The sequence below is a fragment of the Bombina bombina genome, chromosome 6, assembly GCF_027579735.1.
Source record: "Bombina bombina isolate aBomBom1 chromosome 6, aBomBom1.pri, whole genome shotgun sequence".
In the NCBI taxonomy this organism is placed as follows: domain Eukaryota; kingdom Metazoa; phylum Chordata; class Amphibia; order Anura; family Bombinatoridae; genus Bombina; species Bombina bombina.
Window position 1 is genome coordinate 1,126,828,069 of NC_069504.1, and position 16,853 is coordinate 1,126,844,921.

The window sequence follows — 16,853 nt, forward strand, 5'->3', positions numbered from 1 at the left end:
GGATTTGCACATATTGTGTGTTGCACAAATAAATCTGTATCTAAAAAGAACCGAATGCTGCGACTCACGGCCATATTCAGCATTTATTTGTATAAACAATGGCTGATTGCACACGTCTAGCGCTCAGTAAAATAACCTGATGATTTCTCTCCATGCTGGGGAGTTTTTGACAATCGGCCTCACTCTCAAGAAAGAAAACAAAACGGCTTTAAAATAACTTTAATTCTTGCTTAGTAATATAGGAGCAGACAGTCTGTGAGGGGTAAAAGGACGAGATGCGAACAAAGATAAAGAAACATATTTTGCTTACAAAGAAACATTCTAACATATCTTTAAAGAAGACAAACTTAATCCTAAAGTGTTACTTTATTTTACTGATGTGGTCTTACTTCCCTGTACCGTTGTGTGTGGTATTGTAGTGTTTTGTTATTATGTTTTGTATTAGATCACTGCTGCAGATGAGGTTATATTGCATTTCTTTTTAATAATTTCCACAGGTGGAGAATAAAGAGCTAATTCAGTTTTCACAGTCAGAAATACACAAATTAGACTCTTCACAAAATGATGACATCAGATCGTTCCCCATTCCGGAGCCTCTACTGCGTAAGAGAGACTGAGCTCTTTTGTATTTACAGAAGGTGTAGCGAGATAGGTATTGGAGATCAAACCATTGCATCATATACAATATTATTATTTATTTGTATAGCACCTCAGAATTCCATAGCTCTGGACATATATACAGTGGGTATTGAAAAGAATCACACCCCTTGAAAATAATCATATTTTGTTGCTTTGCAGCCTGAAATAAAGACAGACACAGTTTTTGTTTATCCAGTTGTAATTATTCAGTGCAACTTATAACATCCAAGTGAAAGATTTAACACCAACTTGTCTGGCAAACATAAAGACAATTCAAAAACAGAAATCACTGCGTTGGAAAAAAGGTCACCCCCTTGTGTCAGTATTGTGTTGAACCACCTATTGCTTTAATTACAGCCTTTAGTCTGTTGGGATTTGTCTCTACTAACGTTGCACATCTAGACTGTGCAATATTTTCCCACTCTTCTTTGCAGAACTGCTCCAGTTCCATTACATTTGATGGTGACCGTTTCTGGACTGCAGTCTTCAAGTCATGCCACAGATATTCAATGGGGTTTAAGTCTGGGCTCTGACTAGGCCATGCAAGGACATTCACCTTTTTCTCCTTCAAACACTGTGTGATCATTTTTGCTGTGTGCTTTTAGTCATTGTCATGTTGGAAGGTAAATTTTCTTCCCATTGACAACTTTCTGGCAGAGGGCAGCAGATTTTCCTCAAGAATCCTGACAAGTGCTCCACTGCCTGCTGCAGAGAAACACCCCCATAACAGGATATTACCACCTCCATTCTTTACTGTAGGTATGGTGTTCAGGGCCACCATCAGGGGGTGAATAGGGTGACTCCAGTGGGCCCCAGTGGCAGCCACTAGAGGGCGCTCCAGCAGAGTGCTATTGATCGTGTGAATCGTCATTACAAGGAGTTAAGCATTAGCATTTGAGAGGATTTCTGAGTATGCACTAAACAACTATGTACAGTGTGAGACAGACTTGGCACTTTAGTTTGTACAGTGTGTGCCAAGAGTCAGACGGCGGATCACTTTTCATTTGCAGAGTAGGTAGGACTTACTTAGTAAAAGTTTTTTTTTTTATTTATTTGTCCATTTTTTGATTGCAACTTCAGTGTGGTAGTTGTATGATGGAACCTGGGGTCCATAAAAACACATTTTTATTAATATGCAGCAGTGTATTTATGATTATTTGACAATGCTGTAGAAATTCTATATTTAAAACCACCCAGACATGTTTCCCCCTCAATACATAAATGTTAGGTGCCCTTTTGGCAAATATGATTTTTTTTTTTTTTATTATGTATTTGAATTACATTCCTGTTTACTGTCCCTCTATGCAAGGACTTTCCAGATGCCAGGAGGCATTTTATCTAAGATTTGTACATCTGCATAAAATGTTAAACTCTCAGGCTAAGATTGCTCAGTGTTTGAAATGAGACAGCTTAACTTAACACTGTTCAGTTTACACTACAGCTGACTTAATTTTGAAATACATACAAACAAGCCTAAATCCTGCATTTAACCAGATCTAATGGTATGAGTACCACAGCTTATGGTTCCACCAAGACCATATAAGTACAGCATTTTCAAAATCCATAAATACAGCTGACAGATGGGAACATTTGTACATCAGATTTGAAGTGATGCTCTTAGTTGTGGAAAATGGGGGGGGACCCCAAACATATGTCAACCTTTCAAAAGTACTTTTCTTAATCTACCCATTCTGACAGATCAATAATGTGTGTCTGTGTTTGTGTGTTACTGCCTTTACAACATTTCCAAGTTTGACTACACTTAAGAAAAAAGTGCATATGCATTTGTCACTTGGTCAAAAATTGCACATTTCAAAGGGGGGGTGCTGATCAAAGGTTAAGTAAGGGGTCCCAAAATTTCTAGTGGTGGCCGTAATGGTGTTATTTGGATAGTGAGCTGTATTAGATTTCCTCCAGACATTGTTTGGTGTTGAGGCCAAATAATTCAATTTTAGTCTCATCTGACCATAACACCTTTTTTCATGTGGCCTTAGAATCTCCTAGGTGTGTTATGGCCTTTCTTGAGGAGTGTTTTTTTTTTTCTTACAAACCTCCCATACAAGCCACATTTGTGGATAATTTGTGATATTGTTGTCACATGCACACAATGACCACTCTGTCATAAATTCCTGCTATAAGTTGCTCTGAGTAATTACAACTGGATAAACAAAAACTGTGTCAGTCTTTATTTCAGGCTGCAAAGCACAAAATGTGATTATTTTCAAGTGGGGGGGGGGTGATTCTTTTCAATACCCACTGTATATATGTCTTCCATAAAAACGGTCAGCAAAAACATAAATTATGCTTACCTGATAATTTAATTTCCCTCTGTATGAGGAGAGTCCACGGCATCATTCCTTACTATTGGGAAATACTGAACCTGGCCACCAGGAGGAGGCAAAGACTCCCCAGCCAAAGGCTTAAATACTCCCCTACTTTCCTCATATCCCAGTCATTCTGCCAAGGGAACAAGGAACAGTTGGAGAAATATAAGGGTATAAATGGTGCCGGAAGAGAAAAACAAATTTTGGTCCGTCCATCAGAGTATACGGGCGGGGGCCGTGGACTCTCCTCATACAGAGGGAAAACAGAATTTATGCTTACCTGATAAATTACTTTCTCCAACGGTGTGTCCGGTCCACGGCGTCATCCTTACTTGTGGGATATTCTCTTCCCCAACAGGAAATGGCAAAGAGTCCCAGCAAAGCTGGTCACATGATCCCTCCTAGGCTCCGCCCACCCCAGTCATTCGACCGACGGACAGGAGGAAATATATATAGGAGAAACCATATGATACCGTGGTGACTGTAGTTAGAGAAAATAATTCATCAGACCTGATTAAAAAACCAGGGCGGGCCGTGGACCGGACACACCGTTGGAGAAAGTAATTTATCAGGTAAGCATAAATTCTGTTTTCTCCAACACTGGTGTGTCCGGTCCACGGCGTCATCCTTACTTGTGGGAACCAATACCAAAGCTTTAGGACACGGATGAAGGGAGGGAGCAAATCAGGTCACCTAAATGGAAGGCACCACGGCTTGCAAAACCTTTCTCCCAAAAATAGCCTCCGAAGAAGCAAAAGTATCAAATTTGTAAAATTTGGCAAAAGTGTGCAGTGAAGACCAAGTCGCTGCCTTACATATCTGGTCAACAGAAGCCTCGTTCTTGAAGGCCCATGTGGAAGCCACAGCCCTAGTGGAGTGAGCTGTGATTCTTTCAGGAGGCTGCCGTCCGGCAGTCTCATAAGCCAATCGGATAATGCTTTTAAGCCAAAAGGAAAGAGAGGTAGAAGTCGCTTTTTGACCTCTCCTTTTACCAGAATAAACAACAAACAAGGAAGATGTTTGTCTGAAATCTTTAGTAGCCTCTAAATAGAATTTTAGAGCACGGACTACGTCCAAATTGTGTAACAAACGTTCCTTCTTTGAAACTGGATTCGGACACAAAGAAGGTACAACTATCTCCTGGTTAATATTTTTGTTGGAAACAACTTTCGGAAGAAAACCAGGCTTAGTACGCAAAACCACCTTATCTGCATGGAACACCAGATAGGGCGGAGAACACTGCAGAGCAGATAACTCTGAAACTCTTCTAGCAGAAGAAATTGCAACCAAAACCAAAACTTTCCAAGATAATAACTTAATATCTACGGAATGTAAGGGTTCAAACGGAACCCCTTGAAGAACTGAAAGAACTAGATTTAGACTCCAGGGAGGAGTCAAAGGTCTGTAAACAGGCTTGATCCTAACCAGAGCCTGAACAAATGCTTGAACATCTGGCACAGCTGCCAGTCTTTTGTGAAGTAAAACAGATAAAGCAGAGATCTGTCCCTTCAGAGAACTTGCAGATAATCCTTTCTCCAAACCTTCTTGTAGAATTTTTATCTTGTTCCATGGGAATCCTTTAGATTCACACCAACAGATATATTTTTTCCATATTTTATGGTAAATTTTTCTAGTTACAGGCTTTCTAGCCTGAATCAGAGTATCTATTACAGAATCTGAAAACCCACGCTTTGATAAAATCAAGCGTTCAATCTCCAAGCCGTCAGTTGGAGGGAAACCAGATTCGGATGTTCGAATGGACCCTGAACAAGAAGGTCCTGTCTCAAAGGTAGCTTCCATGGTGGAGCCGATGACATATTCACCAGGTCTGCATACCAAGTCCTGCGTGGCCACGCAGGAGCTATCAAGATCACCGAGGCCCTCTCCTGATTGATCCTGGCTACCAGCCTGGGGATGAGAGGAAACGGTGGGAATACATAAGCTAGGTTGAAGGTCCAAGGTGCTACTAGTGCATCTACTAGGGTCGCCTTGGGATCCCTGGATCTGGACCCGTAGCAAGGAACCTTGAAGTTCTGACGAGACGCCATCAGATCCATGTCTGGAATGCCCCATAATTGAGTTATTTGGGCAAAGATTTCCGGATGGAGTTCCCACTCCCCCGGATGGAATGTCTGACGACTCAGAAAATCTGCTTCCCAATTTTCCACTCCTGGGATGTGGATCGCAGACAAGTGGCAGGAGTGATCCTCCGCCCATTGAATTATCTTGGTCACTTCTTTCATCGCCAGGGAAGTCCTTGTTCCCCCCTGATGATTGATATATGCAACGGTCGTCATGTTGTCTGACTGAAACCTTATGAATTTGGCCTTTGCTAGTTGAGGCCAAGCTCTGAGAGCATTGAATATCGCTCTCAGTTCCAGAATGTTTATCGGGAGAAGAGACTCTTCCCGAGACCATAGACCCTGAGCTTTCAGGGATTCCCAGACCGCGCCCCAGCCCACTAGGCTGGCGTCGGTGGTGACAATGACCCACTCTTGTCTGCGGAAGCTCATTCCCTGTGACAGATTGTCCAGGGTCAGCCACCAACGGAGTGAATCTCTGGTCTTTTGATCTACTTGAATCGTCGGAGACAAGTCTGTATAATCCCCATTCCACTGTCTGAGCATGCACAGTTGTAATGGTCTTAGATGAATTCGTGCAAAAGGAACTATGTCCATTGTTGCAACCATCAATCCTATTACTTCCATGCACTGCGCTATGGAAGGACGAGGAACAGAATGAAGTACTTGACAAGAGCTTAGAAGTTTTGATTTTCTGACCTCTGTCAGAAAAATCCTCATTTCTAAGGAATCTATTATTGTTCCCAAGAAGGGAACTCTTGTTGACGGGGACAGAGAACTTTTTTCTTTGTTCACCTTCCATCCGTGAGATCTGAGAAAGGCTAGGACGATGTCCGTATGAGCCTTTGCTTTTGACAGGGACGACGCTTGAATCAGGATGTCGTCCAAGTAAGGTACTACTGCAATGCCCCTTGGTCTTAGAACCGCTAGAAGGGACCCTAGTACCTTTGTGAAAATCCTTGGAGCAGTGGCTAATCCAAATGGAAGTGCCACAAACTGGTAATGCTTGTCCAGAAAAGCGAACCTTAGGAACTGATGATGTTCCTTGTGGATAGGAATATGTAGGTACGCATCCTTTAAATCCACGGTAGTCATAAATTGATTTTCCTGGATAGTAGGTAGGATCGGTCGAATAGTTTCCATTTTGAACGATGGTACCCTGAGAAATTTGTTTAGGATCTTTAGATCCAAAATTGGTCTGAATGTTCCCTCTTTTTTGGGAACTATGAACAGATTGGAATAAAATCCCATTCCTTGTTCTCTTATTGGAACTGGATGTATCACTCCCATCTTTAACAGGTCTTCTACACAATGTAAGAATGCCTGTCTCTTTATTTGGTTTGAAGATAAGTGAGACCTGTGGAACCTTCCCCTTGGGGGTAGTTCCTTGAATTCCAGGAGATAACCTTGAGAAACTATTTCTAGCGCCCAAGGATCCTGAACATCTCTTGCCCAAGCCTGAGCAAAGAGAGAAAGTCTGCCCCCCACTAGATCCGGTCCCGGATCGGGGGCTATCCCTTCATGCTGTTTTGGTAGCAGTGGTAGGCTTCTTGGCCTGCTTACCCTTGTTCCAGCCTTGCATTGGTTTCCAGGCTGGTTTGGGTTGTGAAGTATTACCCTCTTGCTTAGAGGATACAGAATTAGAGACTGGTCCGTTTCTGCGAAAGGGACGAAAATTAGGCTTATTATTAGCCTTAAAAGACCTATCCTGTGGGAGGGCGTGGCCCTTTCCCCCAGTGATGTCTGAAATAATCTCTTTCAAATCAGGTCCAAATAATGTTTTACCTTTGAAAGGAATGTTAAGCAATTTTGTCTTGGAAGACACATCCGCTGACCAAGACTTTAGCCAAAGCACTCTGCGCGCCACGACAGCAAACCCTGCATTTTTCGCCGCTAATCTAGCTAATTGCAAAGCGGCATCTAAAACAAAAGAGTTAGCCAATTTAAGTGCTTGAACTCTGTCCATAACCTCCTCATACGAAGATTCTTTACTGAGCGATTTTTCTAGTTCCTCGAACCAGAAACACGCTGCCGTAGTGACAGGAACAATGCATGAAATTGGTTGTAGAAGGTAACCTTGCTGTACAAAAATCTTTTTAAGCAAACCCTCTAATTTCTTATCCATAGGATCTTTGAAAGCACAACTATCTTCGATAGGAATAGTAGTGCGTTTGTTTAGAGTAGAAACCGCCCCCTCAACCTTGGGGACTGTCTGCCATAAGTCCTTTCTGGGGTCGACTATAGGAAATAATTTCTTAAATATAGGGGGGGGGGGACAAAAGGTATGCCGGGCCTTTCCCACTCTTTATTTACTATGTCCGCCACCCGCTTGGGTATAGGAATAGCGTCGGGGGGCACCGGAACCTCTAGGAACTTGTCCATCTTACATAATTTCTCTGGAATGACCAAATTGTCACAATCATCCAGAGTAGATAACACCTCCTTAAGCAGTGCGCGGAGATGTTTTAATTTAAATTTAAATGTCACAACATCAGGTTCAGCTTGATGAGAAATTTTTCCTGAATCTGAAATTTCTCCATCAGACAAAACCTCCCTCATGGCCCCTTGAGATTGGTGTGAGGGTATGTCAGAACAGTTATCATCAGCGTCCTCTTGCTCTTCAGTGTTTAAAACAGAGCAATCGCGCTCTCTCTGATAAGTAGGCATTTTGGATAAAAGATTTGCTATGGAGTTATCCATTACAGCCGTTAATTGTTGCATGGTAATAAGTATTGGTGCACTAGATGTACTAGGGGCCTCCTGTGTGGGCATAACTGGTGTAGACACAGTAGGGGATGATGTAGTATCATGTTTACTCCCCTCATTTGAGGAATCATCTTGGGCAATATCATTATCTGTTGCATTACTGTCCTTACTTTGTTTGGACACTATGGCACAATTATCACATAAATTTAAATGGGGAGACACATTGGCTTTCATACATATAGAACATAGCTTATCTGATGGTACAGACATGTTAAACAGGCTTAAACTTGTCAACAAAGCACAAAAAACGTTTTAAAATAAAACCGTTACTGTCACTTTAAATTTCAAACTGAAAACACTTTATTACTGAATATGTGAAAAAGTATGAAGGAATTGTTCAAAATTCACCAAAATTTCACCACAGTGTCTTAAAGCATTAAAAGTATTGCACACCAAATTTCAGAGCTTTAACCCTTAAATTAACGGAACATTTAACCCCTATACAGTCCCAGAATGAGGCTCTGTCTATAACTAGAAAGGCCCCCATCTGAAAAAGGTGTCCAACACAGTGCCTGCCGTTTTTCTAAACGTTCCCCAAGATTATAATACCAATAATTAGTTAGAATCTGCATAATATGCCTAGTAAAGCAATTGTTTTAGCCCAGAAAAATGTCTACCAGTTTTTAAGCCCTTTTTGAAGCCCTTTATTCTTTTATGTTTAACTAAGAAAATGGCTTACCGGTCCCCATGAGGGGAAATGACAGCCTTCCAGCATTACATGGTCTTGTTAGAAATATGGCTAGTCATACCTTAAGCAGAAAAGACTGCTAACTGTTTCCCCCAACTGAAGTTACTTCATCTCAACAGTCCTGTGTGGAAACAGCAATCGATTTTAGTTACTGTCTGCTAAAATCATCTTCCTCTTACAAACAGAAATCATCATCCTTTTCTGTTTCAGAGTAAATAGTACATACCAGCACTATTTTAAAATAACAAACACTTGATAGAAGAATAAAACTACATTTAAACACCAAAAAACTCTTAATCATCTCCGTGGAGATGTTGCCTGTGCAACGGCAAAGAGAATGACTGGGGTGGGCGGAGCCTAGGAGGGATCATGTGACCAGCTTTGCTGGGACTCTTTGCCATTTCCTGTTGGGGAAGAGAATATCCCACAAGTAAGGATGACGCCGTGGACCGGACACACCAATGTTGGAGAAATTAAATTATCAGGTAAGCATAATTTATGTTTTCCCTCTTAATATGAGGAGAGTCCACAGCATCATTCCTTACTGTTGGGAAAACTATACCTAAGAGTCTAGAGGACACTGAATATCGGGAGGGTAAGGGAAAGGCGGACCCTAATCTGAGGGCACCACAGCCTGTAAAACCTTTCTCCCAAAAGCTGCTTCAGCCGATGCAAAAACGTCAAATTTGTAGAATTTATAAAAAATAAGTAAGGAGGACCAAGTAGCGGCCTTACAAATCTGATCCATAGAGGCCTTGTTCTTAAAGGCCCAAAAGGAAGCCACCGCTCTAGTAGAATGAGCCGTAATTCTCTGAGGAGGTCTAAGTCCTGCTGACTCGTAAGCTAAGTGTATTACACTCCTCAACCAAAAAGATAAGGAAGTCGCTAAGGCCTTCAGACCCTTACGCTTCCCAGAGTAGATAACAAACAAGGAAGAAGTTTGTCTAAAATCCTTAGCAGCTTGGAGATAAAACTTAAAAGCTCGAACCACATCCAGATTATGAAGTAAACATTCCTTCGAAGAAGAAGGATTAGGACATAAGGATTGAACCACAATCTCCTGATTGATGTTTTGATCAGACACCACCTTAGGTAGAAAATACAAGCGGGTACGTAGGGCAGCCTTATCAGTGTGGAACACCAGATAAGGAGGCTCACATTGCAAGGCAGCCATTTCAGAAACTCTGTGTGCCAATGCTATAGCCATAAGGAAAATAACCTACAAGGGTGGAGCGTTGGATCTAAACACAGGTCTGATCCTAATCAGAGCCTTAACAAAAGATTGCACGTCAGGAAGCTCTGCGAGCCTCTTGTGCAGTAAAACAGAAAGGGCCAAAATTTGTCCTCTCAGGAAACTGGCAGAAAGGCCCTTCTCCAGACCCTCCTAGAGAAAGGAAAGAATCCTGGCTGTCCTGACCTTATAAAGCCAAGCGAAACCACGCTCTTCACACCAGAACAAGTAACAATGTGGATCGATGAAAGCAAGCAGTTGTGGGCCTCCACCCATTCCAGAATCCGAGATACTTCCCTCTTTGCTAGGGAGCTCCTCGTTCCCCCCTGATGGTTTATGTAAGCCACTGAGGTTATGATGTGTTTGATTGAAATCTGATAAACTGGGATGAACCCAGAAGCGGCCAAGCCTTTAGACCACTGAAGATCAGGAGGAGGGATTCCTCTCGAGTCTACAGACCCCAAACAGCTCCCCATCCTGATAGACTTGTGTCCGTAGTCACAATCTCCCAGGATGGTCTCAAGAAGGATGTCTTTTGGGACAGGTGATCTGGACAGAGCCACCAGGAGAGTTATTCTCTAGACTGACTGTCCAGAGAAATCTGTTGAGACAGATCCAAATGATCGCCGTTCCACTGTTCCAGCATGCACAGCTGAAGTGGTCTGAGATGAAACCTGGCAAAAGGAATGATGTCCATACAGGACACCATGAGACCAATCACCTCCATACACTGAGCCACAGAGGGCCTAAAGGAGGTCTGGAGAGCTAGACAAGCGGAAGTTAGCTTGCAACATCTCTGGTCTGTAAGAAAAATCCTCATGGATACGGAATATAGTACAGTACCCAGGAATTCTACCCTGGTACTGGGAGTAAGAAAACTCCTTTTCTAAGTTTATCTTCCATCCATGAGATCGAAGAACTAGAAGATTCTTCAAATGGACCTCTGCCAGGCGACAGGAGGGTGCTTGAACCATAATGTCGTCTAAGTATGGTGCCACTGCCAGTAGAGCCCCAAATCATGAAAAAAAAAAATATTGTGGTTTCCTGTCCCTTTATTTGTAAGATGCTGTCCAGCTCCTCTGCACTGAACAGGTTCCTCATAGGAAATAAGGGGTTATCGAATTTCCTTTAAAGGGATAGGTAAGTCAAAATTAAGCTTGCATGATTCAGATAGAGCATGTCATTTTAAGACACTTAACTTCACTTCTATTTGCAAATGTGCTTTGTTCTCTTAGTATCCCTTGTTAAAAAATGAATACGCACATATCATACACTAGTGGGAGCTGCTGCTAATTGGTGCCTGCACACATTTGTCTCTTGTGATTGGCTAAATAGATATTTTCAGCTTCCTGTCAGTAGTGCAATGCTGTCCCTTCAGTAATGGATAACAAGAGAATGAAGAAAATTTGATAATAGAATTAAATTGGAAAGTTGTTTAATATTGTATGTTCTATTTAAATCATAAAAGAAAACTTTGGGGTTTATTATCCCTTTAACAAATGTTCACAAGATTCAGCAAAACCAAGTGACCCCATAAACTAAATGGTTGACTAAAAGAAAGATATTTTTTTTTTTTTGCGTAACAGATGATTCGTACAAAACCATTTTTTTGTCTGTGCGTTTATTGAGAATAGAAATAAAGACGTTTTGTAAAAACGCAGCTCTATCTGCATCCTTGAAGTTTAATTTTCATTCCTGGTACCCTTCAATGGTTATAAACTGTATTTCAGTATTTTTATTGTGAAAGAGAAACAATACTGGCTTTAAGTTCTCTCTCCTATGTTTGGTTATTTACAAATGTTATATTCAAAGGATCTACAAGTAAACAACAAGGTAAGTTCTTCAACACTATAAAGTATTAGGGCCTAGGTTTGGCTGTTTCTAGAATCACAGAACTGAGGAAGACGTTGGTTTAACAATAGTTTGTATTTGAACTACATGTAACTCCTTAGTTTTCCTCAGAGGGGGTTCTAATGGTTGTACTGAGTAGCAAAACCACCACAATCTCTTATGCACAGCATTACATGTCGCCCTTTGCTATTAAAGGGACAGTACAGTGAAATTTAAACTTGCATGACTCAGAGCATACAGTGGCGTATCTACAGGGTCTCCACTGCAACCAGGCCCTTCCTTTTAGGGGGCCTGACCACAGCTGCTCAAGCAAAATCAGATTTCAGAGCAGCTTGTTTACAGGGCTGCAGTTTTTTGTAATTGTCATTAGAGGTCGCTAAACTTGTGGTAACTGGAAAACAACCGGGAAAAAGAAAGCTCTGTAGAGAAAGCAAGCAGTTTGCTGTGGTAAGTTTTTCTACATGATATAGTGTTTGCATCAACTCACTCTTGTGTCTGTGTGTGCGCGCATGTCTTTGTGCGAGTATGTGTTTGTGTGTATGTCTGTATATATGTGTGCGTTTATGTATGCATGTGTTTGTGTGTATGTGTATAATATAACATAATTTATGTGGGAACTTACCTGATAAATTCATTTCTTTCATATTAGCAAGAGTCCATGAGCTAGTGACGTATGGGATATACATTCCTACCAGGAGGGGCAAAGTTTCCCAAACCTCAAAATGCCTACAAATACACCCCTCACCACACCCACAAATCATTTTAACGAATAGCCAAGAAGTGGGGTGATAAGAAAAAGTGCGAAAGCATCAAAAATAAGGAATTGGAATAGTTGTGCTTTATACAAAAAAAAAAAAACAATCACCACAAAAAAGGGTGGGTCTCATGGACTCTTGCTAATATGAAAGAAATTAATTTATCAGGTAAGTTCTTACATAAATTATGTTTTCTTTCATGTAATTAGCAAGAGTCCATGAGCTAGTGACGTATGGATAATAAATACCCAAGATGTGGAACTTCCACGCAAGAGTCACTAGAGAGGGAGGGATAAAATAAAGACAGCCAATTCCGCTGAAAAATAATCCACACCCCAAAACAAAGTTTAAATCTTATAATGAAAAGAAATTATAAGCAGAAGAATCAAACTGAAACAGCTGCCTGAAGTACTTTTCTACCAAAAACTGCTTCAGAAGAAGAAAATACATCAAAATGGTAGAATTTAGTAAAAGTATGCAAAGAAGACCAAGTTGCTGCTTTGCAAATCTGATCAACCGAAGCTTCATTCCTAAACGCCCAGGAAGTAGAAACTGACCTAGTAGAATGAGCCGTAATCCTTTGAGGCGGAGTTCTACCCGACTCAACATAAGCATGATGAATCAAAGACTTTAACCAAGACGCCAAAGAAATGGCAGAGGCCTTCTGACCTTTCCTAGAACCAGAAAAGATAACAAATAGACTAGAAGTCTTTCGGAAATCTTTAGTAGCTTCAACATAATATTTCAAAGCTCTTACCACATCCAAAGAATTTAACGATCTTTCCTTAGAATTCTTAGGATTAGGACACAATGAAGGAACCACAATCTCTCTACTAATGTTGTTAGAATTCACAACCTTAGGTAAAAATTTAAAAATTTAAATGAAGTCCGCAACACTGCCTTATCCTGATGAAAAATCAGAAAAGGAGATTCACAAGAAAGAGCAGATAACTCAGAAACTCTTCTAGCAGAAGAGATGGCCAAAAGAAACAAAACTTTCCAAGAAAGTAATTTAATATCCAGAGAATGCATATGTTCAAAAGGAAGAGCTTGTAGAGCTCCCAGAACCAAATTTAAACTCCAAGGAGGAGAAATTGACTTAATGACAGGTTTGATACGAACCAAAGCCTGTACAAAACAATGAATATCAGGAAGATTAGCAATCTTTCTGTGAAACAGCACAGAAAGAGCAGAAATTTGTCCTTTCAAGGAACTTGCAGACAAACCTTTATCCAGACCATCCTGAAGAAACTGTAAAATTCTAGGAATTCTAAAAGAATGCCAGGAAAATTGATGAGAAGAACACCAAGAAATGTAAGTCTTCCAGACTCAATAATATATCTTCCTAGACACAGATTTACGAACCTGTAACATAGTATTAATTACGGAGTCAGAGAAACCTCTATGACTGAGAATCAAGCGTTCATTCTCCATAACTTCAAATTTAATGATTTTAGATCCTGATGGAAAAATGGGCCTTGAGATGGACTCTTCCGTTAAGACCAGACCTTCTAAGGTTGGCAAGAAGCCATCCAAACAAGATCCGCATACCAAAACCTGTGAGGCCATGCTGGAGCCACCAGCAGTACAAACGAACGCTCCTTTAGAATCTTGGAAATCACTCTTGGAAGAAGAACTAGAGGCGGAAAGATATAGGCAGGATGATACTTCCAAGGAAGCGACAATGCATCCACTGCCTCCGCCTGAGGATCCCTGGATCTGGACAGATACCTGGGAAGTTTCTTGTTTAGATGAGAAGCCATCAGATCTATTTCTGGAAGACCCCAGATTTGAACAATCTGAAGAAATACCTCTGGGTGAAGAGACCATTCGCCCGGATGTAACGTCTGGCGACTTAGATAATCCGCTTCCCAATTGTCTATACCTGGGATGTGAACCGCAGAAATTAGACAGGAGCTGGATTCCGCCCATACAAGTATCAGAGATACTTCTTTCATAGCCAGAGGACTGTGAGTCCCCCCTTGATGATTGACATATGCCACGGTTGTGACATTGTCCGTCTGAAAACAAACGAACGATTCTCTCTTCAGAAGAGGCCACGACTGAAGAGCTCTGAAAATCGCACGGAGTTCCAAAATGTTGATTGGTAATCTCGCCTCCTGAGATTCCCAAACCCCCTGCGCTGTCAGAGACCCCCATACAGCTCCCCAACCCGTCAGACTCGCATCTGTTGAGATCACAGTCCAGGTTGGAAGAACAAAAGAAGCCCCTTGAACTAAACGATGGTGATCTGTCCACCACGTCAGAGAGTGTCGTACAATCGGATTTAAAGATATTAACTGTGATATCTTTGTATAATCCCTGCACCACTGGTTCAGCATACAGAGCTGAAGAGGTCGCATGTGAAAACGAGCAAAGGGGATCGCGTCCGATGCAGCAGTCATAAGACCTAGAATTTCCATGCATAAGGCTACCGAAGGGAATGATTGAAACTGAAGGTTTCGACAAGCTGAAATTAATTTTAGACGTCTCTTGTCCGTCAGAGACAAAGTCATGGACACTGAATCTATCTGGAAACCTAAAAAGGTTACCCTTGTCTGAGGAATCAATGAACTCCTTGGTAAATTGATCCTCCAACCATGTTCTTGAAGAAACGACACAAGTCGATTCGTATGAGATTCTGCTAAATGTGAAGACTGAGCAAGTACCAAGATATCATCCAAATAAGGAAATACCAAAATACCCTGTTCTCTGATTACAGATAGAAGGGCACCGAGAACCTTTGAAAAAATCCTTGGAGCCGTTGCTAGGCCGAACGGCAGAGCTACAAATTGGTAATGCTTGTCTAGAAAAGAGAATCTCAGAAACTGAAAGTGATCTGGATGAATTGGAATATGAAGATATGCATCCTGCAAATCTATTGTGGACATATAATGCCCTTGCTGAACAAAAGGCAGAATAGTCCTTATAGTTACCATTTTGAATGTTGGTATCCTTACATAACGATTCAATATTTTTAAATCCAGAACTGGTCTGAAGGAATTCTCCTTCTTTGGTACAATGAATAGATTTCAGTAAACCCCAGGCCCTGTTCCAGAACTGGAACAGGCACAATTACTCCAGCCAACTCTAGATCTGAAACACATTTCAGAAACGCCTGTGCCTTCACTGAATTTATTGGAATGCGAGAAAGAAAAAATCTTCTTGCAGGTGGCCTTACCTTGAAACCTATTCTGTACCCTTGTGAAACAATGTTCTGAATCCAAAGACTGTGAATCGAATTGATCGAAATTTCTTTGAAAAATCGTAATCTGCCCCCTACCAGCTGCGCTGGAATGAGGGCCGCACCTTCATGTGGACTTGGGAGCTGGCTTTGGCTTTCTAAAAGGCTTGGATTTATTCTAGACTGGAGACGGTTTCCAAACAGAAACCGTTCCTTTAGGGGAAGGATCAGGCTTTTGTTCCTTATTCTGACGAAAGGAAAGAAAACTATAAGCAGCCCTATATTTACCTTTAGATTTTTTATCCTGAGGTAAAAAAGTTCCTTTCCCCCCAGTAACAGTTGAAATAATAGAATCCAACTGGGAACCAAACAATTTATTACCTTGGAAAGAAAGGGAAAGCAAAGTTGACTTAGAAGACATATCAGCATTCCAAGTTTTAAGCCATAAAGCTCTTCTAGCTAGAATAGCTAAAGACATATACCTGACATCAACTCTAATGATATCAAAGATGGCATCACAAATAAAGTTATTAGCATGTTGAAGAAGCTTAACAATGCTATGAGTATTATGATCTGACACTTGTTGTGCCAAAGCCTCCAACCAAAAAGTGGAAGCTGCAGCAACATCAGCCAAAGAAATAGCAGGCCTAAGAAGATTACCTGAACATAAATAAGCTTTCCTTAGAAAGGATTCAATCTTCCTATCTAAAGGATCCTTAAAGGAAGTACTATCTGCCGTAGGAATAGTAGTACGCTTAGCAAGAGTAGAGATAGCCCCATCAACTTTAGGGATTTTGTCCCAAAACTCTAATCTGTCAGATGGCACAGGATACAATTTCTTAAATCTTTTAGAAGGAGTAAAAGAATTACCCAGATTATTCCATTCCCTAGAAATTACTTCAGAAATAGCATCAGGGACAGGAAAAACTTCCGGAATAACTATAGGAGGTTTAAAAACCGAATTTAAACGCTTAGTAGATTTAGTATCAAGAGGACTAGAATCCTCCATTTCTAATGCGATTAAAACTTCGAAAAAAAAAGAACGAATAAATTCCATTTTAAATAAATATGAAGATTTATCAGTGTCAATATCTGAGACTGAATCCTCTGAACCAGAAAAAACATAATTTATGTAAGAACTTACCTGATAAATTCATTTCTTTCATATTAGCAAGAGTCCATGAGCTAGTGACGTATGGGATATACATTCCTACCAGGAGGGGCAAAGTTTCCCAAACCTTAAAATGCCTATAAATACACCCCTCACCACACCCACAATTCAGTTTAACGAATAGCCAAGAAGTGGGGTGATAAAAAAGTGCGAAAGCATATAA

The 16,853-nt window shown here is 41.0% G+C and overlaps 1 protein-coding gene across 1 annotated transcript in view; it reads left to right on the plus strand.

Moving 5' to 3' along the window:
- Positions 1-16,853, plus strand: part of BMAL2 (basic helix-loop-helix ARNT like 2) — a 416,858-nt gene that overhangs the window by 386,834 nt on the left and 13,171 nt on the right. The window contains 1 exon segment of the mRNA XM_053719098.1: positions 498-603. Coding sequence (XP_053575073.1) covers positions 498-603 — 106 coding nt within the window.